Source organism: Porites lutea, chromosome 11 (assembly GCF_958299795.1).
Source record: "Porites lutea chromosome 11, jaPorLute2.1, whole genome shotgun sequence".
NCBI lineage: Eukaryota > Metazoa > Cnidaria > Anthozoa > Scleractinia > Poritidae > Porites > Porites lutea.
The window spans coordinates 6,966,766-6,989,180 of record NC_133211.1 but is presented as its reverse complement, the minus strand read 5'-3'; the positions used below and the strand labels follow the sequence as shown (position 1 = coordinate 6,989,180).

Sequence of the window (22,415 nt, the reverse complement as noted above, 5' to 3'; positions counted from 1 at the left end):
TGTTTTCAACTTTCAATTTTGAAGCTGCATTTTGACCAGTATTATGCTAAACTTCTGTACTGGGGGCACCCGCTTACATCTACCTGTTGTATGAGCCCTCCCACAGGAAAAGACCCCAAGGGAGACCATAAGTCCTTATAAAAACAAGTCCAGGAATGGATCAACCCAATAAGCATTTCTCAGAGGATGACATCGTGTGCACGGCTCAAAGAATGAGCCAGTTGGAGATGCCTTACAGCTGACTACTCTTCAGTCGGCCAATGAAGATGACTGGGCAAAGATAGAGTTCAGTCATTCATCACCATTGTTTGACTGATGAGTAGGCAGGTGTCATTAATTTAATTACAAGGTAAAATTAGCTTTGCCACAAAAAATTGTTAACAAAGAGGTATTGTTTTCAGGATTCTATGCCAGTGAATTTTGGGAGAAACACATAATAGTCCAGTAACCTGCTACACAGATCTTCTTTTGACCTGTCACATGTTACTCCATTCCCTGACAAACCAAAAGGACCCACAAACCACAAAAAAAAATACTAATGAAGTTCTGTAAAACTGTCTTTATTGTTTTAAACTCAAAAATTCACATTTTACACAGGTTTTGTTCTCAAGTCAGCCATGATGTACGAACATAAATGACCTGGAAAAAAAAAAAAACAGCAAACAAGAACAGCAAGTCAGCTAATAATCTTCGTACACAGGGCATGAAAAAAAGGCTGGTTCCAACAAAATAGCTCATGACTTAGGACCAGTTAAAAAGGACAGAATTACAGTTGACTCAAACCCTATATGCCTTGTATTCCTTTGTGTAGCATTCGTCCTTTTTTAAGAATTATTAGAAAAGCAGCAACATTGATAGTCTGAAAAAAGTGAGCTGTCTCCACCCTCTAACCAGTGGGGGGGGGAGGGGCATGCCTCCCACAGGTTAGGACGTGGAGACAGCTGCATTTAAGACTACATCATTTACGCAACAGGTCTAGATGATGCCAATGATTTCGATAAATGAATTACTGATAAGGGATCAACTTGAGGAGTCTGTTTAGAGGGGATGATTATTTAGATGTAGAACCACCTTGTATTTCCATCAAGTGTAAGTTTCTTTCACATTAACTTACTTTTTTTACAGCATTACTGTCCAGGTGCAGAGAGGCTCTTGTCCATAAACTTCCTCTTCACAAAACACATCCACCACTGAAAACAAGAACAATTAGAGTGGTTTTCACTTGACTGTCGAAAGTAATTGGTTTTGGTTTTGGTTTTGGTTTTACTACGCCCTTTGGTTGGCTAGTGTATTTACTTTGGTTTTGGTTTTACGACAGTCAAGTGAAAACTGCTCTATTGCAAACACCTAAATAACACAATGTAAAATGAAAACAAAGACTTGTGTTTTACCAAGCCCTCAGCTCCACCTAGGTGGGAAAGAACTGAAAAATCACTTCCAAGCGATCTTAATATTTTACCTTAGATGGTTTATCTGTCTGAGGATCAAACACAGCTTCAATAATTCTCTGACCAAGTTCTTGTCTCAGCTGAGTTAAGTATCCCCTCATGGAGTCTGGCCACAAAGAAAAAAAAGTATGAAACATTTAGACAATTTTACTGAGAGTTGTATAATAGGCAAATCTTGGCTTACTTCATTGTTTATATTTTGCTTCATTACCATGGGGGTTTCATAGAAAAAGACAAAATGCTGTAGAAAAAGTGAAAGTGCTTGTATTTATAGACTGCATTTTTGTAACCTGATTAGAATCAAGAAGCGTGCATCAATGAGGAAAATACAGTAAATGAAGATTTGCCTATATGTTGGTGGTTTCCCTTCTTTTAATGTCATTATCAGACATTACCATACCTAAAAAGCTAAGGGAAATAAAATTTAAACTATGGAAAAATTTTAACCATAACAGGTATTTATACATGTTATAACACACATCTAATAAAGACAATACCTGCTTCAGCCTTACTGGCTGGCTTCTGGTACATTGCATTTAATGGAAAGCCATTATCTCCTGGAAGAGTGAAGTTGGCAATTGCTAATGAATGCATCTCTTTTTTCCCATCCACTTTAGATTGACACTAAAACAAAATTAAGTGAATATATTGAGCATACCAGCCTGAGTAAGCCAAGTTACTGGTGACAAGAGAGGCTTGAGGGTATGCTCACAATCGGTGCCTGGGCACTAAACTCTGTACTATACAATACCATTAATTACCTTATTGACACTTCCTGAGTGAGGATTTTCAATGACAACAAAAGGCACATGATAGAATCGAATTTTTAGAACTTGGGGTTACATACCCGGTGACCCTCACCATGACTGTAGCAGTGAAGTGTGGGTAGTACACCACTGGAATGGGACTACCATGCCTTCTAACTAAGTTAGTGTACAAACAAAGGTCTCAACTTTCTCTACTCAGGCATATAAATAGCTACTGTGTCCCAATTCTGGTAAGAGAATGTTGTGGTTCAGTCTTAGCCCTGGTTCAATTTCTCCTTTCCTTTTTTGCACTAATTAACATACAAATCACAAAGCAAATACAAAGGAAGATAAAACATCAACCAAGGATAAAACTGAACCACAACAGGGGGATAAGGGTGTGTCAACTACAGTACCCTGACAAAACTGTAGTCAGGTACCAAGTGTTAACATAGTAACATATTCTCACTACCTACAATACACATAAATATACAATGAGATATGGAAGCCATAAAAAGGGTCGCTGTCCACAGGTGTGGACAGCAGTACATTTACATGCATTGACAGCAGTGCACCGCATCATGCCTGGGGGTAGGGAGAGTGGGTCATTGACTGCCCTCGGAGATTCTTTTAGACAAATGCACACAAGAGGAAGAATGATGGTAATATATAAAAGCTAGGAATTGTGTGGGATATCTTTGGTTATGAAAATATTCTTCTGTTATTTCCAGTACTGAGAATAGTCTGAGATTAAAAACTAAATTAACGTACTCTTTGAAGTTTCTTCAGGCATTCTGAGATGTAAAGTGTCAGATAAATTAAAACACGGTCCGCTGGAGACTGAAACCAAAAAAATACAATCAACATAAAATATTATAGTAACTTTGTAAATGTATTTACTGCTTTGTTTGAGACAGAACCTCATACATGGGGAGGAAGTGATCTGATGATCATATCCTGTAAACAGGTTGTTTGAAGCTTAGTTTGGTCTGAGGTTTGGGGTGTGAAATCCCAGTAAACAAACAGTCTAGGAAATGAGTTGTGGCCAAAAATAATATAGATTTCTGCTTATGCTCTGTTGAACAACTCAGCCTTGGGGTAGAGGAGATGGCAGTGAAAATGAGCAACCTCAAGGAGGAGGAGGAGGCAGCATGGCCGAGTGGTCCGCGCATCAGACTTGCAATTCTGCAGTTCCGGGTTCGAGTTCCGCACTGGCCCCTTGCTGGATTTGTTCTCGTAGACCAAAAGTTTGTTTTTAGTGGTGAGAGTCCATGAAAGCAAGAGTTTTTGCCCAGATTTACTGACTGTCCATTTTATTGCGGTGTCCATAAATGTCAGCAAGACAAGGGTTGACTGCAACAAGAGATGCTGGGGGGGGAGGTAGGAGGTCTTAGGAGGAAGTATGAATGTCCTTGAGTCAAAACTTCAAAACCTGTCAATTCATGTGTTGAGGAGGAAGCTATGTAGCTGTCTGTATTTTACTATTGTATAATTTGAAATTATGTCTGTCTAGGTCGCATTTATGTCTATGTATGATATCTCACGACTTCACCTGTGTTATGTCGCTGTTTCAAAGTTATGTCACTTGTTGGAGTTTTTCCCTATTGCCCCTTCAGGGGGAGGGTGGTTCAAAGTAGTGTTTTACAACAAACATTGGAGCTAATCAGTGCAGTTAAATATCACGATGCTACAGTTATAACTGTAAGTACCTTGATTTCATAACTTTTAAAAAACACGTTGGCCTTGAAGAAGTAGATTGCTTCGTCGATGATGTCATTATTTCCATCTAAAAACCATAAAAGAGACAGTAAAAACAGAAGCTTAACATAAAGATCGGATATCACGATACCTAATTCATTACAGCTTCATCTGTTCAAAGAACTTAAGCCATTTGGCGACTTAACAATAAATAATTACTTCTTAAACAAATAACGAAAAAAGCTGTTTGAGCTGTACCTCCAGGCGGAGCTGGCCCTTTGAACTTCGTGTTGATAGGAAGAAGCGCCATGTTGCCTATGGAATTAGGCGCTTGTAATGACGAATGATACGCCTAGTAATCAAACAAATAAACTATTAAATGAAGCGAAAAGCTTTCTTGAAGTATGATCAAGCATTCTCGCTCAACAAAAGGTACTTACCGGCATTTTAAATGCTAGAAATAAACAGAAACAGCTCACTTTAGGAATCCAACATCGGGAGGAAGTAAACCCTCCTCAATCGTCATCCATATATGGAAGTAAGATTGATAGTACCCAGTTCACCCGTACCAGAAATGGACGTTGTTGAGGTGGACTGGACGGACTCAGGTGCAATGGCAAAGAGAAGTTTCTGTTTTTTCTTCTCTTAAGATAAAAAATAAGTCTGTTGAAATAAAATTTTGTTCTATTTAACAACCCTGTAGTACTTAACTCAAGGTAAAAGGCTGGCCAAGCTGTTTTGATTTTGAAATGACGCTTTTGTTCAGAATGTGATTCAATTTAAATGAAAAAAAACGCCTGACCGGCAAGACACACAAAAGAATGTATTGGGTGACAATGAAATTGTCCCAGACAGCAAAAAAGCTTTTTAAAACTTTTTAGAAGCCTCCAATGCTCCAATGGTCAAGTGACCGTAAAGGACTCTGGGATCTAGCATGGATGGATCTAGTTAGGAATCATGTGACCTGGATCCCAGCCCGCTCACCCAGATTTCCCGCCAAAATTTGAAAGCGCGCGCCGCACCAGGCGGCCGCCCCACACGCGCAAGACGGAAAAGATATGAGCTTTGAAACTCCTTCAGTCCATCAACATGATATTTTCGAAGTAATTCCGAGACTTTAAGCTCGTAAAACGAAGTCTTTTTACTACGCGTTTTCTTGCGAAGGGCAGGAAAATGTAAAATTTCATAAAAAATGTATAAAAACAGAATTTTCGGTACTCCTCCAGAACCTGTGTTCAACATGAAGTCGGCGTGTTTGCCACCTGAGTTGTTGGAAGAAGCGTTGTATGTTTTAGCCGATGAAAATGAAAAAAATATGGACAATGCAAGTGGTATACAGGGATTTTTCAAAGGAGGAAAAACGGCAGGTAAAAGGGTTCATTTACACGTTATCTAATTTTTAATCTTCGTCGAAAAAGCCGAGTTATTAAAAAAAAACTCAGAGCCTCGGGTCATTGACTAGCTGGACTTCACATGTTTGCCTTTTACCTGTAATTTCAGAATATGTTTTTCTTCTCTGCGGAGAAATGGGATTACCAATGGAAACGCGCTTCTTAGCCATAGAAATCTTTGACAAGTGAGTGAAATTTTTTTAAGCTTCCTTATAAAAATAGTATTTTTCTTTGGAAATGAAAAGTAAGCTTATATTCATCCGGTCAACGAACTTTTTTTCAGATTTATGGCAAAACATGTGTGCAGTTTGTATGACCTTATACGTTCAAATTCAGATACAAACCAGCAAAAGAACTGGAAAGAGGTGGAAAACCGAGTAAAAACACAGGTTCCTCTCAGAATTATGTCGTGTGTGCAACTAGCAAGCAAGTTGACATCGCATTATAAGGTAAGGGGCCGACCGTTTGACTTTTGAGCGGGGCGGGGGGGGGGTATGGATGATTTCAGAAAAAAATACCCTGCAGACCGTTCCAGCGAAAAAAAAATCTTGCAAGGAAATAACTGCCATACAATGGCTTTGTATGTCGGGGAAAAAATCCTATCACCAGAGATTTGAAGAAAAAAAATTTCTTACACAAACCAAATCACCCACACCCCCTTCAAAAGTCAAACGGTCGGCCCGTAAATGAACTATAAGTTTTAAATGGCAACAGCTCCACTTTATCCATATCTCTGCTTCCTCAGAGGGAATTTGTACAATCTTGAAAGATTGAATGGAGGCGATGAGATACTGGTGGGAGGGTAATAAAGCATAGCGCTTTTCATTGTCCATATGGAGGTGACACTTGTAGGTTAACACTTCAAAATGGGAAGTTCTGGAAGTTGAAAAATGTGGCTCATTATTTACGTTCATTCCCTCATAGTTAGTAACACCAACCAAAGGTCAGAGATTCCTCAATTCCATTGGTCATTGTTACACGCTGGGGAGCATGGTGAAATCAGAGCTACGAATCCTTAAAACCTTGGACTATCATATCTTGATCACAACACCGCTGACATTTTTAGAAACAATTCTTGAGATACTTGGTAAGTAAAAAAGGGAATCAGAAAGAAATGCGGATTTCAAAATAAATAGTAACAAAATTCCTAGAGAATGACTGACTGCAATGGTCCTTTGAGTCATTTCAGGGTCACACCTTAACCAATAAATGGGAGGCAATATACCCATCTCGCACACTAGCAGTGAACCCTGTAATAAATAGAAGTACTGTAAAGAAACAAAAACGAAAGAAAAATACATAAGGGCAGCTGAGTTCTAGAGCCACACCCACTCATTCTGGCAAAGCATGACGGTTTGCAGTGACAGATCCAGACCTTGAGATAAGGGTGGGGGCCGGTCATCCAGACCCTTAGAAAAGGGGGGGGAGGCTCCAAAAAAAATTTTTTTCGGCCTTTCAGGCCTCAGTTTGATCTAAAATTAAGGGCCCCTCCCCTGGATCTGCCACTGGTTTGTGTCCCTAGTAAAGCCAGCTTGTCAAGACAATAGATGACAGTAACCAGCTTTTCACACACTTATAGAGAAACAGAGGAGAGCCAAAAAATTGAACTGAAAATATTTTTAAAAAGAATAGTGGACTTATATACTGTACTACCAACAGACCCCTGAATTCTGGTTGGTTAATTTTTTTTATTGCCCAAAAAAGAAAAACACTGTCACTGATTACTTGAATTGGCTAGAATTCTAGGAAGTTACTTAAGTATTAACAGCATTTTGATTTATCCTTCCTTTTCTTATTTAGGACATAACGACTCTCGCTCTCAAGTCAAGCTTCTTCACGATGCCAGTGTAAAGCTACTGGACATTGTCTACCTAAAGTACGAAGAAATCTACAGCAAGTTGTGCATGGCAGCAACAGGAGAAACTTGCATAAATGACAGGCAAAAGCTATCTGTTTTAGCTAATGATCTAATGTTGCTTGCAGTGTCAGTCATTGGAGCAGCATCCTTTATTGTAAATCAGGGAACCAGTGACATGGTTAGTAACTGTTGTTCAATCCATTGCTAAATAACAGTAGAACTTACAAATTTTAACTGGAGCTAGGGTTACAGGGAAGGAGAATGGTTAAGTGATTTCACTGTTTGGTTATTCAAATGATTTAGTGTTAACAAGGTACAAAATAGATACCAGTTCATGAATAGTGGGCAAGAAGCATGGCAGTTACAGATCACAAAGGGACAGTGCTTTGAATGTCTAGCTGGTTAACAAATTATTACTTGTTTTCAATTGGCTGTTTATTAGTATCATTGTTATAGTCTGTGTAGCTGGCATTTTTCTTATGTGTTTTTTCATTTGTGATTCACAAAGTAAGAGATACAGCCACGTAAAAGCTGAACCAAGGACAAAAAAGAAAATCAGACACACACTGAGCAGAAAAACACACCAAAAAAGGCGCCAGCTACGCAGGCTATCATTATTATTATTATTATTTTTTTTTTTTTTTTTTTTTTTTTTATTATCATCATCATCTCTCGCAGGCAGTCCAGTGTTTAAGTCATGACAAAAGAAAATTATCCGTCTCTGATATTAAAAAAGAAACAAGTTAAAAAGAATAAAATCTTGTATTGCTAATTCTTAATTCTTAAAAAAGCTCCTAAAAAATTATCATCATCATTATCATTATTATTATCATTGTCTGCCTGTCTGTAATCTCTAGTCACTGTGCACTATATTTACCAAGAAAAAATCACTCATTTCCAAAAAAATGCTGATATCGTAGGGTTATGTCAATTCTGTTGGTCCATAGGTGGTGGAGCAGCTTGGACGGATCACTCAAATTCCAGTGGATGATGTTTTGGATTTTGCTACCATTATTATTGAGCACACACTATAATCAAATTATTTGCCCAGGCAAAAGGGAGTGCTTATTATGTCAATTTTATCATAAGAAATAACCCAAATTTGTGAAATACGTAATCTGTTAGAATGATTTGAGAACGATTTTTGGAAAACATTTTACAATAACGACTTTCCCAAGAATGACAAAAAAATATCACAATAAAGATACATATAGTAAACAAGTTTATTCAATTTCCTTAGAAATAAGACTTTACAAAGGCAATATTACCAGTCCCTAATCAGAACAAATAATACAGAGAACAATATAAACAAAAATTAAACTAAGGGATAAAGTTAACAGTTATTCAAGCAACATCTGAGCATTGCACAATAAATGTTCAACGCTTCAGATATTGCTGGAATAACTGCAATTCTTTCAAGCCAAGGCAAACACTGTCTTGATAATCCCAAGTTTACATTAGAGAGGATGGCAAGCTTATATTGACAACCAATTTTCCATAAGCCACCCAAGTTTTGTCATGCTTTAGCTCAGCTACGTTGAAGCAATGGAGTGTGAAACAAAAGCTTGGTAGTATATTGACCTCTAAAAACTAACAGATTCTATCAGAATAAAACCTCAATGTTGACTCCAATGAGTGCCACAAGAAACTCAGAAGGGGTTGATTAAACTCCTTTTGGGTTTCTGGTGCTACGCAGCCTTAACAAGCATATAATACTGCTGTGTTGTGATTGACATAAGAAACAACATAATGATGATAATAATGATAAAGATAATATTTATTATAATATATTTTCATTTTTCTCTGTCTATGATCTTGGATGAGGATGTTTTTTTTAAGTGAATTGATAATGATAGTGATAACAGGGTTTGCAAGTACTTGAAAGTACTTGAAAATTGCAGCCAGTGCTGGAAAGTCCTTGAATTTCGATGCTAACGTTATAATAAGAACTCCAAAGGACAAGGAGCAAACACAGAAAGACCTTCAGGATAAAATTACTCATGTTGTGGAAGAACTAACAAAGACAAACTCAAGTCTCTCTGCACCGAATGAAGTCCTAGGAAAATGGGAAATGTGTCCTTGAAAGTCTTTAAAAGTCCTTTATTTTTTGTTCAAAAAAGGGTACGAATACTGTGATAATCATAATAATAATTACAAAGGGCAATAACATTGCCTATTGTCACTGACCATGTCATAACACTGGCAAAAATTGGTGAACAAGGCATAATATAACAGTCCAAAAAACAGTACCAGCAAATACTACTAGTAATGTTTCTTTCATGACCATGACAACTTGTGCATTCATTTAAATGCAACTTCCTTTGCCATCATTATCATTGTATACCATACAAAACGTCTCTTGTGAAAAATGGCTAAATGTCTGTAAGATATGGATACCATTCAAATGCACTGTTAAAACTAAAGATAAGACTTCAAAATTCCTTACTGCGAAAGAAAAAAGCCTCACATTTATGAGAATCATGGGTTCGTTAGACATTAATATTACTTATGAAACAACTGACAAATACTTCCAGAACTGAAACCAGAACAAAAATTTCATACAACAATTTAATGTATCTGCAAAGAAATATTTAAGCACATAACAAAATATATAAAAGACTATATTACATATAATACAGTTTACTTTTAAACAAACTATTTTTCTGTCAGGAAAAGCTGTTTTACCAATAAGGTTTTAACCTTTTTGAGATTTGGCTTACTCTTAATTATAAAGTGACTATGTTCTAATCACTTTTTGGATGTGACACAACTTGTTGTGAATGTTTCAAACAAGACAAAAAAAAGCACAATAACCTATAGTGATCAAGCACAATATAGATTACAGGATTGTGCAAAATTTAAATGATTCAAAAAAGCTTTCCCTGTGACTTAGAAGAGTTTGTACTGTACAACAAAACGTTCTTGGTGATAAAAATAAACCCATTACAATGATGATAGAAGTAGCGGTGGCAAGGAATATATTAACCTGAAGAAACGAACCAAAGTGACATAAATAGAAATCTATTTGTTGAAATTATAATTAAGTATACAATCCTCATAAATATCATTTCAATAAATTTCTACTTGTAGGAGAAAATATTATAATTACGTAATAATATACATGCTGCTCTACTGTTCTTGGGGATCAGTGGGAGAATCTGTCCGAAGTCTTTTGACAGGTGGAGATTCGTTTTCCTAAAGCAAAAGTAATTTTGACACATGTTTTACTACTCTAGTTGTCTAGGATCTAAAAAAAGCCTCATAATGTTTTTGCACTATAATATTTTTGAAGACTTCAGGCCCCAATTGTTTGAAAGGTGGAAAACACTAGCCACTGGATAAATCTCTATCCAGTGGATAACGCAATATTGGTTTCCCTCATACTTATCAGCTGGATAGTGATTTATCTGTTGGATAGCACAATCCAACATTTGAACAACCAGGGCCAGGTCTGTGCTATAGCAGAGCCTGGTGGCCCCGGGCACCTACATATGTAACTTTTGCTCTTGGGGGAATAGAAAATCTTACTTTTTTCATATACATCATATGCTAGGCACCCTATATTTTACAGGTTCAGAGCACTGGGCTCCCTTCAATTTTCCTTAGACAACAGCCTTGACTTGAGTACAAAGTCAAGTTCATGAGTAATAATCTCGTGAAGCATAACTGATTCCTACTATGTAAGGTTTCAGTTTGACTACTTTCATCTGTCAGTCAAGTAAGATCTTATTATTGGTGCAACATCAATTTCGACATAACGTACAGCCTATTTATTATGAACTCTCAAAATTTAAAGATGCTATGTAATGCCACCTTTAACACTGTATAGAGTCACTGCTATTAGAGATATTTGGAGTCATTGAATGGTGGTTCAAAATAACTTGATTTGAAACATTTCAAAAAAATTCTTTTTGTTGTCACATAAAGGAACACAAATTTGAAACTAAAGAAAATTTTTCAGATCAGATTATGATAAATATGAACCACAAAACTTTCCCCAAAATTCAGTTTACCTCCTGAATGCTATCCTGCTCTAACACACTTGATATATCAGTGGTTATCTGAGTGGGAGGATCACTGGAAGGTACATCTTCTCCAGCCAGACCTGTCCCTGGTTGCAAGGAAGTATCATTCCCATCATCAAAGCCTGGCCTAGAGTCCTCATCATCAGGCACCATTCCCATTCCAAGTCTGTATGAAATTGTGGCACTCTCCTCGCTACACAAACGCAAGGTTTAAATTAACAAACGGGAAGCTAATTCACAGACCCTTACCTAATTTAGTATTCACTACAAATGGTCAAACTAGCTTTACCTCAGTGTAATTACAGTGTACATGTACAAAAAGATATCCATGTACCTCGATGGTGACACTGGAAATGGAAATTGCCATTGACACTAACATTAGAGGGAGACTATCACATGTCCAGTACTTTAATTTACATTATGTTCAAAAGTAGATCTAAGAAGAAATCATTCCTCAATCTGAAATAAAATGTAGATTAAAATTACCTTGCAAGTGATGGAGCAAGGTTACTTTCATCTCCTTCAAATCCATTTTGTGCATCTTCTTCACCACCATCATCTTCATTATTTTCTTCATCATTTTCATCATCATCAATTTCATTATCCTCATTTTCATCATCTTCATTGCTGATGTAGCTATTATCAGCTTCATTGTCATCATTATTACCATCATTTATACTTGTTAAATTACTGTCTTCATTTAGATCAAATCCGCTGCAAGAATTTTCATCCATCCCAATACTTCCTTTGTCACTGCCTTCAAAGTTCACTGAAAAAAGAAATACATGTACAATAAATGTAACATCTTAGTTTTTGAGACAGATATGTATGGGGATAATCCATTCTGTACTGTTGGTGGTGGATTTTGTTTTCATTTTTTGACCACTATTAAAAGGTGTAAAGTTGTTTGCTGAAGGTTCTCAAGATTATAATAATCTGGTAACCACTCCACACCTTACCACAACTTAAAACAGAAATAAATGGGAAGGTAAATATAACCACTAAAACAAGTAAACAGAAAGAAATAATGTCATTCATCACGAACCTAATGATATAAATGGTGTCTTATTTTATATTAATTTAACAAACACATGGTTCGCATGGGCCTGGAATAATCCTTGAGAGACTGCTAGGTCCTTGAAAACTCCTTGAAAATGATTTGAAGAAGTGGTGCTTGAATTTTGTTAAAAACTCTTTGAAAACTGGAGACTACACAGCGTGCAAAGAAAGTTGTGTCCGATAGCCCGGAGCTAGTGGATTTTGTTATCGGGCTAGTGAATTCTGTTTTTAACTTGCCCGACGGGCAAGTGATGTTTTTTGAGGAATTTGAATAACAGAAGAACTGTGAAATCAATTCTGCTCCGTAAAAAGCTTTTGGGGATAGTTAAAATGACGTCTGGGCTAGTAAATGCTAACTTTACCCTGCCCAAATGGCAAGCAGTACAAATGATTTTCTTTGCACCCTGCTACAACAAAGTAAGTTCATTTTGACAGCAATAGATTGACAGAACATCTGAGAAACACCTTTACAGTCTCAAACAACGAAGAGCTTTCTATTCCAGGACAATTAAGTATTTCTTATTCAAAGTATATTTGCAACCACACCTTAAATGGGGTCTCCGAAGTGTATTCTACAGCACCCCTCTAAGCAAACAAAACCACGAGGGAAATACAGCTTGAAGGAGTGTGAAATTTATTTGACTCTGAAAAAGCTGTTATCCTTTGGTTTTAGGATGTTATTTGAACTTACAGGTATTGGTTTGTTGGCACAACTGTGCAAAATATGTAACATTTGTGACAAAATAATGCGAGTGCCTGAGAAAATTAACCCCTTGAATTTTGTTATTAAGTCCTGGAAAAGTCCTGGAATAAAAGCTAATGAATCCTTTATGAACCATGACACAGAAAACAATAAATTTTCCATGGTCTATTCTTAAAGACCATAGAAATGACAACAAAACTTTACTAGTGAAGTCTGTTGAAACATTGCACCATCACATCCTTTCTACGGTCTATAATATTCTCACAGACCAAAGCTCTTGAACAATTAGTATGTAAGAAAAATATTGATACAGTAACTCAGCTACAGTAAAAACAGTGGAACTAATAAAATCTCTTTTCAGGGGTGAAACTTGTTGAACTTTCAACTTCCAAAATGACCACTTCCTCTAGTTTACTGAATAACCTCTTATGTATGTAATTACAGGTACACCATACCTCCTGCATCTTGAGCTTTCAACAGCTCTTCAGCCTGGCTTGCCCTCCGTTTTATAGGACTGGTATTTGTAGGATGACCACTGTTATCGCCAGCTGAGGGTGCTCCAGCATTACTCAGTTGAAGAGGATCCACTGGTTGGAACTTGGAAGAAGTAACAGCACTTGTTGATAGTTCATTGACCTGCTGCTGTGAGGAGCTTGGAGATGATGCAGCACTGTCATTAGTTTCACCAACACTTGAACTAACTGACTGGTTGTCTTTGTCACCATCATCTGCTGCTAGAAGAAAACAGTTCCCAAATTAATACCTTTGCGTGCAGCAATTTACAATGTCTTGCATACAAACAATACCTTCATATGAAAGATGTTGCGTTCTACGCAATTTCTGCAGTACGGGGTCAGGATCTTAAAGAGTGTAAAACTTGTGTCCTTACAACATTTCCATGGGGTAGTTAATACAATATTAGCCCCTTACTTGGCTGTTTTATATTTCAAAGCGTATAATACTTCATTTGCAGTATAATTAAAAGGATTGTCTTTTCTTTCATTGTTTTCTTTCTTTGTTTTAAGTTATTCCTTAATGATATTTGGCCAGCTAACAAAGCACGTGGACAAGTTACTAAAGATGGGTGTGACTGGATAACATCTTCAGTACCTACATGTCCAGCAAGTTATCTCAAACCATGAGTTCTGTTAACTCACCTGCTCCACTGTCTGTAGTTACACGTTTCTTTCCCTTGTTCTTTTCCTATAAGCCATTTTACATAAACAAAAAAACATTGAGAAAGCTAATTAAATGAATGCTGATTGAGCCAATGACAATATTTTAATATAATAAATAATAATATTCATTTAGCACTATCAGTTAACAGCAATACGATAATGAGATAAATAATAGCTGCTCATAGTTGTCAATAATAATTATTTACTGCAATGATACATACAGGGCTCCTATGGATAATAGATATACTTTTAAGTATTCTGAAGGGATTACCCTAGTTAAATAAAGGTTTACTACTACTACTACAATATAAAAGCTTTGAATCAAAATCCCTGCAAGACTTACCTCTTTGTTCTGATCTTGACTCACTGTAAGAAAGAAATTTCTCCGGAGATTAGTATTTGTTTTTAACTAATACATTGTCTATCAACGTAAACCCTGTGTCAGGGGAAGGAGAGTGTGGGCAAAGGTTGGGGATTTGATCAAAAAGTAAAACTTTTGGACAATTCCTGAGGGTGGGGAAGGATATCTTCATCAAATAGAGCTAAAAATCCCCACCAAGAGACCTTTTCAATTCATGATGGATGTCATATAGATACATAAAAAAGTGCACTTTATTAGAGTGCCAATGCTTTAAGCACGAAAGCACTAATTGGGGACACTATTTTTACGTCTCCTACTGAAGACAGGACCACCATTTTACGTCTGGCCATTTGCAGGGCAAATTAAGGCAGTACCTTCATTTGTCAGTTATTTGAAGACTGTGAGTGTTGGTCTGACCTCAGGAATCAAACTTGCGACCTCAGGCTCTGCAGTCAAGAGCTCTACCGCCTGAGCTAATCCTGCCTTGGTCAAACAAAAACTTTATTTCTCTTTGAATTTAAGAGTAGCCTTAAGGAGCTCATCTTTCCAAGGGAAACAAAAAAAAAAAAGATAAACAACAAACCTTATGGAAAGTTAATTGAACATAAGACTATATGAAGTATTTTACAAAAACTATTTACACACTGCTTTAAATTATTTTCTATCTGGCAGTTAATTCCATTGTTTAGCAGCATGAAGAGAAAAAGAGTGAAGGCCATAAGTAAGTCACAAACCTGACTTAAACTATCCTCATTATGAGGCAACATGATGTATGACCTATATTTTGTCTCCATAAAAAGCAATGCTGTATATAATTTTCCCTTCAAAATGCACTTTCTTTGATCTTCAAAGATGAGTGAAACACCTTTCATAAGACCTCTCTTTAGATATATATTTTGTTTCATTGATATATAAAAGACCTTTCCTCTTCTATTAAATATTTCATTATTGTTTAGCACAAAGAGTCACTTCTACCTCAGGGGTTTACTTGTAAAAGTAGCAAAGCCACAAGGTGGTCTCCAAACTAGGAAATAGACATGAAGAAAAATGCACCTTATCAAACAACATGCCTTTTGGTTAGCCTGCGAGCAAGCTCTCCTATTTGGGCGAGTGAAGCGAGTCTCGCGAGAATGCGCGAGCGGGCAGCGAAGCCGCGAGGGGCCGGCGAAAGGCCCCAAAATAGGAGAGCTTGCTCACAGGCTACCTTTTGGTGTACTCACACTACATACATGGTCCCAGTCTCTCTGCTGAAACAATCAAATGCCCAATACCCTGAGAAAGTGTACTTGATCAAATCTCTCTCCAAGGGGATGGGATTGCCCACATCCCCCCCCCACCCCCCACAGGGGTTTACATTGGTAGATGCATATAAACAACTGAGGTTGTTAGGAAAATCCAAGGTGCCAAGACTTTGTCTAAAACATTGGACTCCCACAATAATTATCAAATGTTAAAAATACAAATTTAAAAACTTTGAGACTTGCTGGTAACCTTATAAAAATATTAAATTTCAATATTTTTTAATAAGGTTACCAGAAACTCTCACAATGGAATTTTGCTACCTACAAGGAAGCTATGTCCATTTCTTGCCCATATTTTCATAACAACTAAAATAAGAAAATTATTTAAGCTTATCAAAGTTTGCAAAACGATATTTTCGCAAGATTGGCATGATCACTACGCAACTATTCGCTTTCGCCCAACTAATCACCTTGATTATGAAACACTTATATTCTGCTTATGACGAAAATGTATTTTTGAAATTGACAACATGCATGCATCAACGTAAATGTTACCGGTCAATTACGTAATACACGCACAATGAAAAACGATAGTCACGGTGCACATAAAATCAGATCGCAGCCGATGATTTTACTATTTTCGTCGCGCGTCGGCCACGTGCGCTCATAAACAAGTCTGCGGTAAGTCCTTAATTTTTTTTTTTCACTTACCAGGGACCCATTTGAATACTTTCAGCGTACAACTGCTAGGACCCACGTTAACCCATTTCTTTTCCCTGCGAAAGGAAAAAAAGGTTTCGATATCGTCGGGAAAAGGTAAGAATCTGAGACAGACTACAGGAACACTTCCGTTATCGCGCGATCAGGTCTTTTGTGAAAAATGAATGAAGGCTGAAATGGGAAAAATTCAAAAACTTCCGACCGATTGCAGAGATCTACGCTCACGTGTACATGGTTTTGATAATTACCATTTCCTTACGCGCTCCACTGAAAGCATAACCCGTTTGACATCATCTTTAGCTCGGCTTCGAGTTTCGAGGCGCATTATGCCGCTCCTGTTCATCATGGCGGCGGTGATGTTAGTCAAAAAATTCCCGGATGTGTATACCCAAATATGGGAAATACCGGGACGAGTGCGGGATTCCACTCGATAAAATTCTCGAGAGTAGGAAGATGTTTGGGTCTGCTACCCAATTTGCAGACGTCTCTGATTTTTCAATTTCATGTGTAAAAGAATCACTGGGAATATCTGAATCACAGCTGGCTATCTGAAGAGTTAACTTTTTAAAGGTCAAGTGGTGTTAATTTCCTTTAAAAGCTGTACATCTAAGGTCAATGACCATGGTACTCCTTAAAGGATGTTTACAGATAGTTACTAACGTAGAGTAAAAACTGGGTTAAAGAATATCCATGGGAATCGAGCCCAGCTAGGGTCTCCTTTCGAAAGGACCATGCAATGACAAAAAAGCCAGACTCCTTCTCCAGACATTTTTTATTGGTTATGATATCTGTCTCAAATTATATGCATGTCTCACGTTAGGTAGACACCTCCGATCGTAATAGTCTAGTTACGAATTAAAAATTACCGCTGAATACAAACATTAACGACACATTAATACAGGGTTAGCCTCGACGTGAAGTAACATATTCTGAAATTCTGGCAAGTAAGTGTTTGAAATTTGAATATACACAATAGACAGAGTAATAAACGGGTCTTTTTCTCGTTGGAATTTGTGAATATATTACTTCAGATGGAGGCTAAGGCTGTAAAAAATGCGTCTTCACTTCTTTAACTCAGCGGTCATAGCGAACTCAAAAATGGACTATTCCGTTGCATAGGTATGTTGCGTGGCAGACGCAAAAAAGGGGACGGAATGGGGATAAAAGGCCCACCCCCTGCCACGCCTGCCATGGAGGATTTCTCTATTGCATGGGTGTTGAATCGTTGACGTTTGCCAGGAGACGAGCACGCAGGCTTTACGTCAGGGTCCGTCTGGCTGAAGTTCGTGTATGGTCTCCTGATGCACCTCACGTGCAAATCAACGGTCGGTGGGATCCTGATGGTCATTGTGAGAGTGATAAATCTCCCAAAAACAATGGTTACTGAAATGAAAACTAGCTCTATTTAAACAGGATGCACATTATACAGCAAAGCATAGTTGTACTTTTACCCAGCTTATCGCTTTCAAAAGTGTGGCCTATTTCTGTTTCATTGTCATACCGGTCAAACCTGCACACTGTATTCGCCTCACACCCCTTGCGTGCCCCAAAAATTTCACCTCATTTGTGACGTCATATTCCATGATAAAATAAAACATGGCGTCGCGTATTTTGCTCCTGCATTCAAAACAATGTTTCGCTCATTCGTCTTCCGCTTGTAGGGTTAAGTTACTCTTCCGAATGTATACTTCATCCTGGACTACAAGAATTATGTCAGAGTACGCTAAGGATGTGAATGGGGTAGAGCCAAAGGAAACAGAAGCTACAAACCATTTTATCACTTCGTCAGACACTAAACACGTTGAGAGTAAATGGAAACGTAAACTGCTAAATACTCAGTATCGCTGCGATGCGATTTTTGTTCTTGGTCCAATGGGAGCAGGAAAAACAACTGTAATTAACAACGAATTCAAAACGCACCCAGTCTTCGGAAACTATGCTTACGTTGATACCGATGAAATTATGGGCATGCTGAAGGGCTTTGAGTCAAACAAAGTTGAAGAATATTATCCTATTGCACGAAACATCGCGATTCATCTCACTGACTGGATTTTGGAACAAAAGATCAGCTTTGTGGCGGAAGGCACCTGTGTGAAATACATGGAACTCATTGACTACATGCACCGTTTAAAATCCGTTGGTTATCATGTCAGGGTGAAACGCTTACCTCGAGTACCATTAGAGACTGTCCTTGAAAGATCAAAACTAAGAAAAAATCGAGTCGTTCCTGATCACGTCGTAAAGTCTATTTTAGAGGGGTCTAAACTTGGACTGGACAAGTTGTACGAGTTTAACAAGAGAGAGTTTCTCTTCGAGGATATGGATTTACACGAGCGAAATGAGGAGCTCAGACCTTCATTTGAAATGCCCACACCAACCGCCTAATACCTCGCGCGTGGTTTGGGGGAAGTGCTTCATTAATTTGAAAGTGACAGTGATCTGATTGGAGACAAAATTGACCAATAAGAGTTAATTATAGTAGAACCTCGTTAATACGGTCACCAGTGGGCCAAAAAAAAGGCCGTAATAACGAGGAGACTGAATTAATGAGGGTTTCTTTACAAGAAAATGTATGGTCGTATTTGCCAGGCAGCCAAAAAAGTTGGCCATAATATCGAGGTGACCATATTACCGAAGTGGCCCTAAGGTGGTGTTCCACTGTACTGGTAAGATCATTTGAATTATTGCCTTTTCAACTGGTATACAACTTTTGTAACTCATCAAAGTTTTCCTTTTTTAAGCCTCTTCTGATACACAAATAGAGTGGTTCAACACCTGGGTGCACATCAGTACAGTCTGACCAAGCTTGTGCCCAAGACGGCTGGATATTGGCCAAGTTCTTTTCTGCATTCTTATGGACCAAGAGAAAGTCAAGGTCAGTAAAAATGCAAAAAAAGAACTGACCGAACAAGCTTGGTTGGTAAAGAATTCATTATATCCTTCTTTCCCACTCCAGAAACCCCTTAATAAGGCCTCCTCAATAATGCAGCCAATGGCCCTAGTCTGAATTTCAGAACTGGTTATTTTGCATATTGAGAAGAACCCCATCTCGTTTTTGGTATTTCACTATAGTATTTGCAATTGCAGTCGTTGCTGTCATAAGTAAGTAAGTAACTTTCATTTATGTGGTCAAATATGCTTAGCTCATTTACAGTATTGCAAGTATCGCTATTTTGCAGATATTGCCACAAATAAAAATTGCGAAAAGAGGAAAACAAAAACACTAGGATACAATTTTTAAAACATCTATCTACGATATAAAAGTCTGTGTAATAGTTTCACCCGATCTTATATCTGTCTTATGTCACTGTTTCAAGGCCATGTTGCTTGTCTGAATTTTACCCTAACAGGGCCTCATTAGAAAGCCCAACATGTACATGTTTCTTCTATGGACATTCAAACCAAGTGATGTCAGTAGTGTAATAGCACCCCTACACAAAATAGAAAACATCAAAGGTACAGATATAAAATATCACCATCTTTGCAGATATAGCCAAATTCCTATGGTCCATTATGCAACTGTCTTAAAGGGGTTTCACTGTAGTTGGAAAAGAATTAACTTATTGTTTTCCCCATTGTTCAACCGTATCAGTCCTTGCAACTTTCTTTTTAAAATTTTCATATGTTCTTTCTTTGGTTAAAAAATAGGCTCCAAAGTTCATTTTTGATCAATAATGAATTGTTATTTAAGCATTCTTTAATTATTTTTGTGGGAGTCTCAAAAACATTGTCTAGTAATTATTATTACTCAGTGTTGGCTTAGTATATAGCAACAACAATAGTCTGCAGAGCAGACATTTTTTCTTAAAGCTTTACTCACCCCAACTTTCGATCAATTGAAAGTCCAAGTCAACGCACAGCATGAATACACCTGCTTTGCAGGAAACAATAGCAAGGACAACATGCATTTTTCTAAAGAAAAAACTGAAATTGTTGTTAAGGCAATCAGTTCACACACTGAGGATTTCCATTTGAATATTGTCACTTGCATATACTATTTGTCCCAATTTGCTTTGTTAGGGGACTAAATAATACTTTAGCAACTTAGTTGATAACAAGACATAGTATAGTAATACACAGCAGCATTAACATTTCCCCTTTGGGAATTACTATTTTTTCACACAAGTAACTATCTATAATCCACCATGTGTAAAGTTAGTACACTAACTTCCATTTCTTACTGAAAACAGTAATGTCACTGAAGCAGTGGAAGGACATTGCAAAAAATAATAAATTTGTAATGAAAATAAGAAATCCATTTGAATCAAAATGACTTAGTTATTGTAAGCAATATTGAAACATTTTGTGATCGGTACCAAACACCATAAAATATTATTGTGCAAGAGCATTTTATGGTGTCTGGATTTTGTGTTGTCCCTTTTGAAATGTCTTTCATTTGTTGTCTGCTGCATAATATTTATTGAGAGACAAAGACATAAGTGATAAATTGTACAGTATTGTCACATAATGCTTTTTAATAAATTTAGTCCTATAAAAAACATGTCTGAAGTCTTTTATCCGTTGTCTATCAATTTGTTTTTGATAGAATTCAAGTATAATTTATGCTGTGTGCAAAGGTTGATCAGCATGGATTTTTGCAAAGTAGTTGAGTGCTTTGGGTTTTTTTCCGGTGTGGGGTCCAGGAGAGGATATTAGCTTCTATCGTTGCCATTGTTTCATTGAGTAATTGCCATATAAGCATAAACGATATGCGATGCTGTTTTTCTCTTCTAAAGTTCTCAACAAATTAAATCTAAGACTAAATGGGAAAGATCCTGACTAGTTGTTCCTGTTTCTTTTATTCATTATTGTTGTTTTTGTTGTTTGTTTGGCCTCTTTCTCTTTCTCTCTCAAATAAGTACAAAGTGTATACTCTAAAAGTACCACAAATTTAGGCGTCATTGGGGATGGTTGTCTGGAAAGTCAGCTGTCTCCACCCAGTAGCCCGTTTCAAACTGTGGGAACTGGAGCAGCTCAATCGTGACAAGGAGCTTACGTCAAATCTAAAAACGCTGTTCTCGTCTAATAAAAGGTTTGCGCAAAACCCAGATGCAGAGAAAACACCATTTAATCTACCAGAAGAGCATGCAAATGGCAAATTAATTTTCCCTACATTGGTCTACTACGCTTTATTTAACCGACGATCTTGCTGCCATTCTCGGTCTCCAATAAAAAAAAGTTGGCTGGTAACCGTAGCTGTGGAGCTAAGGAGCTTTCAAAACACTTTGCGATCCAGGAACGTGACGTTAACGTGTAGATCTCGATCTAGATGTCACTCCAGTTATCAGGATAACCTGTTCACTACTTTCTAAGGAGGAGATACACCTATCATCAGCAGTGTTTCTTTCTAACGGATATCAGAAAAACAGCCCCTAGAAGAGAACCATGGAAGAGTTCAAGCCGACTTCCTTTCTACCCAGCGTTAGAGCCTCGTCGCCTTTGCCTAGAACAAGAAGGCGTTCATGCTATATATATTCAAGTCCGACACACCACCTAAGTTACACTTAGTATGACCTAAGGATACTGTCAACCAGCAGAACAAACGTGTGGTCTACACGGTTCCAAGAGGATGCGGCAAAGTTTGCATCTTCGCCTTTACCTAAAACAATAAGGCGTTCATGCTATCTTCAAGTAGCTTCACTTCCGATACACTAACGTTGATTTGGTTAGACCCAAGGATACTGTCTATCCGGCAAAACAAAGGCGTGGTCTATAGGATTCCAAGAGGGTGCGGAAAGTTTACATAAGGTTTTACATCCAGAGGTCTTAAATCCAGAGATCTTACTTCCAGGGGACATACATCAAGGAATCTTACATCCAGAGGTTTCACATCCAGGGGTCTTAAATCTAAAAGTCTTACATCCAGGGGTCTACATCCAGAAGTCTTACATCCAGAGGTCTCACATCCAGCGGTCTTACATCGAGAAGTCTTACATCCAGGGGTCTTACAACCAGATGTCTTACACCCAGGGGTCGTTCATCAAGAG

At 37.6% G+C, this 22,415-nt stretch overlaps 4 protein-coding genes across 7 annotated transcripts; 2 read left to right on the top strand and 2 right to left on the bottom strand.

The window, feature by feature from the left end:
- Window positions 1–544: 544 nt before the first annotated feature.
- On the bottom strand, window positions 545–4,458 carry LOC140953119 (actin-related protein 2/3 complex subunit 3-like). The gene is made up of 8 exons (XM_073402622.1): window positions 4,333–4,458; window positions 4,151–4,244; window positions 3,904–3,980; window positions 2,966–3,034; window positions 1,946–2,072; window positions 1,460–1,554; window positions 1,115–1,190; window positions 545–639 (listed from the first exon to the last, which is right to left on the bottom strand). The coding sequence occupies exons 1-7, from the start codon at window positions 4,336–4,338 to the stop codon at window positions 1,128–1,130; spliced, it is 531 nt and encodes a 176-aa protein (XP_073258723.1). The 5' UTR covers window positions 4,339–4,458; the 3' UTR covers window positions 545–639; window positions 1,115–1,127.
- LOC140953118 (cyclin N-terminal domain-containing protein 1-like) lies at window positions 3,712–8,210 on the top strand. 2 transcript variants are annotated; one of them, XM_073402621.1, is made up of 7 exons: window positions 3,712–3,895; window positions 5,119–5,259; window positions 5,393–5,468; window positions 5,567–5,732; window positions 6,208–6,370; window positions 7,084–7,319; window positions 8,089–8,210. In XM_073402621.1, the coding sequence occupies exons 2-7, from the start codon at window positions 5,133–5,135 to the stop codon at window positions 8,173–8,175; spliced, it is 855 nt and encodes a 284-aa protein (XP_073258722.1). In that variant the 5' UTR covers window positions 3,712–3,895; window positions 5,119–5,132; the 3' UTR covers window positions 8,176–8,210. The 2 variants fall into 2 exon arrangements, with proteins under 2 accessions (XP_073258722.1, XP_073258721.1); XM_073402620.1 differs by lacking the exon at window positions 3,712–3,895 and having other exon boundaries at window positions 5,085–5,259.
- Window positions 8,211–9,695: 1,485 nt separating this feature from the next.
- On the bottom strand, window positions 9,696–16,825 carry LOC140953116 (uncharacterized). Of its 2 annotated transcripts, none has more exons than XM_073402616.1 (8): window positions 16,677–16,825; window positions 16,420–16,484; window positions 14,450–14,472; window positions 14,086–14,131; window positions 13,384–13,662; window positions 11,653–11,935; window positions 11,155–11,359; window positions 9,696–10,336 (listed from the first exon to the last, which is right to left on the bottom strand). In XM_073402616.1, the coding sequence occupies exons 1-8, from the start codon at window positions 16,772–16,774 to the stop codon at window positions 10,271–10,273; spliced, it is 1,065 nt and encodes a 354-aa protein (XP_073258717.1). In that variant the 5' UTR covers window positions 16,775–16,825; the 3' UTR covers window positions 9,696–10,270. The 2 variants fall into 2 exon arrangements, with proteins under 2 accessions (XP_073258717.1, XP_073258718.1); XM_073402617.1 differs by having other exon boundaries at window positions 13,384–13,659.
- On the top strand, window positions 16,282–20,912 carry LOC140953117 (uncharacterized). 2 transcript variants are annotated; one of them, XM_073402619.1, is made up of 2 exons: window positions 16,282–16,389; window positions 18,090–20,912. In XM_073402619.1, the coding sequence occupies exon 2, from the start codon at window positions 18,109–18,111 to the stop codon at window positions 18,811–18,813; it is 705 nt and encodes a 234-aa protein (XP_073258720.1). In that variant the 5' UTR covers window positions 16,282–16,389; window positions 18,090–18,108; the 3' UTR covers window positions 18,814–20,912. The 2 variants fall into 2 exon arrangements, with proteins under 2 accessions (XP_073258720.1, XP_073258719.1); XM_073402618.1 differs by lacking the exon at window positions 16,282–16,389 and having other exon boundaries at window positions 16,821–20,912.
- The last annotated feature ends 1,503 nt before the right edge of the window (window positions 20,913–22,415 follow it).

Coding starts and splice junctions, on each gene's coding strand:
- LOC140953119 (XM_073402622.1), bottom strand. Junction 3,981..4,150: donor AGGGCCAGCTCCGCCTGGAG/GTACAGCTCAAA, acceptor TATGGTTTTTAG/ATGGAAATAATGACATCATC. Junction 1,191..1,459: donor AGACAGATAAACCATCTAAG/GTAAAATATTAA, acceptor TCTTGTTTTCAG/TGGTGGATGTGTTTTGTGAA.
- LOC140953118 (XM_073402620.1), top strand. CDS start 5,085: ATGTATAAAAACAGAATTTTCGGTACTCCTCCAGAACCTGTGTTCAAC. Junction 5,733..6,207: donor AGTTGACATCGCATTATAAG/GTAAGGGGCCGA, acceptor ATTCCCTCATAG/TTAGTAACACCAACCAAAGG. Junction 7,320..8,088: donor ATCAGGGAACCAGTGACATG/GTTAGTAACTGT, acceptor GTTGGTCCATAG/GTGGTGGAGCAGCTTGGACG.
- LOC140953116 (XM_073402616.1), bottom strand. CDS start 16,774: ATGATGAACAGGAGCGGCATAATGCGCCTCGAAACTCGAAGCCGAGCT. Junction 14,132..14,449: donor GTCAAGATCAGAACAAAGAG/GTAAGTCTTGCA, acceptor AATGGCTTATAG/GAAAAGAACAAGGGAAAGAA. Junction 11,936..13,383: donor GAAAGCTCAAGATGCAGGAG/GTATGGTGTACC, acceptor TTCTTTTTTCAG/TGAACTTTGAAGGCAGTGAC.
- LOC140953117 (XM_073402618.1), top strand. CDS start 18,025: ATGGCGTCGCGTATTTTGCTCCTGCATTCAAAACAATGTTTCGCTCAT.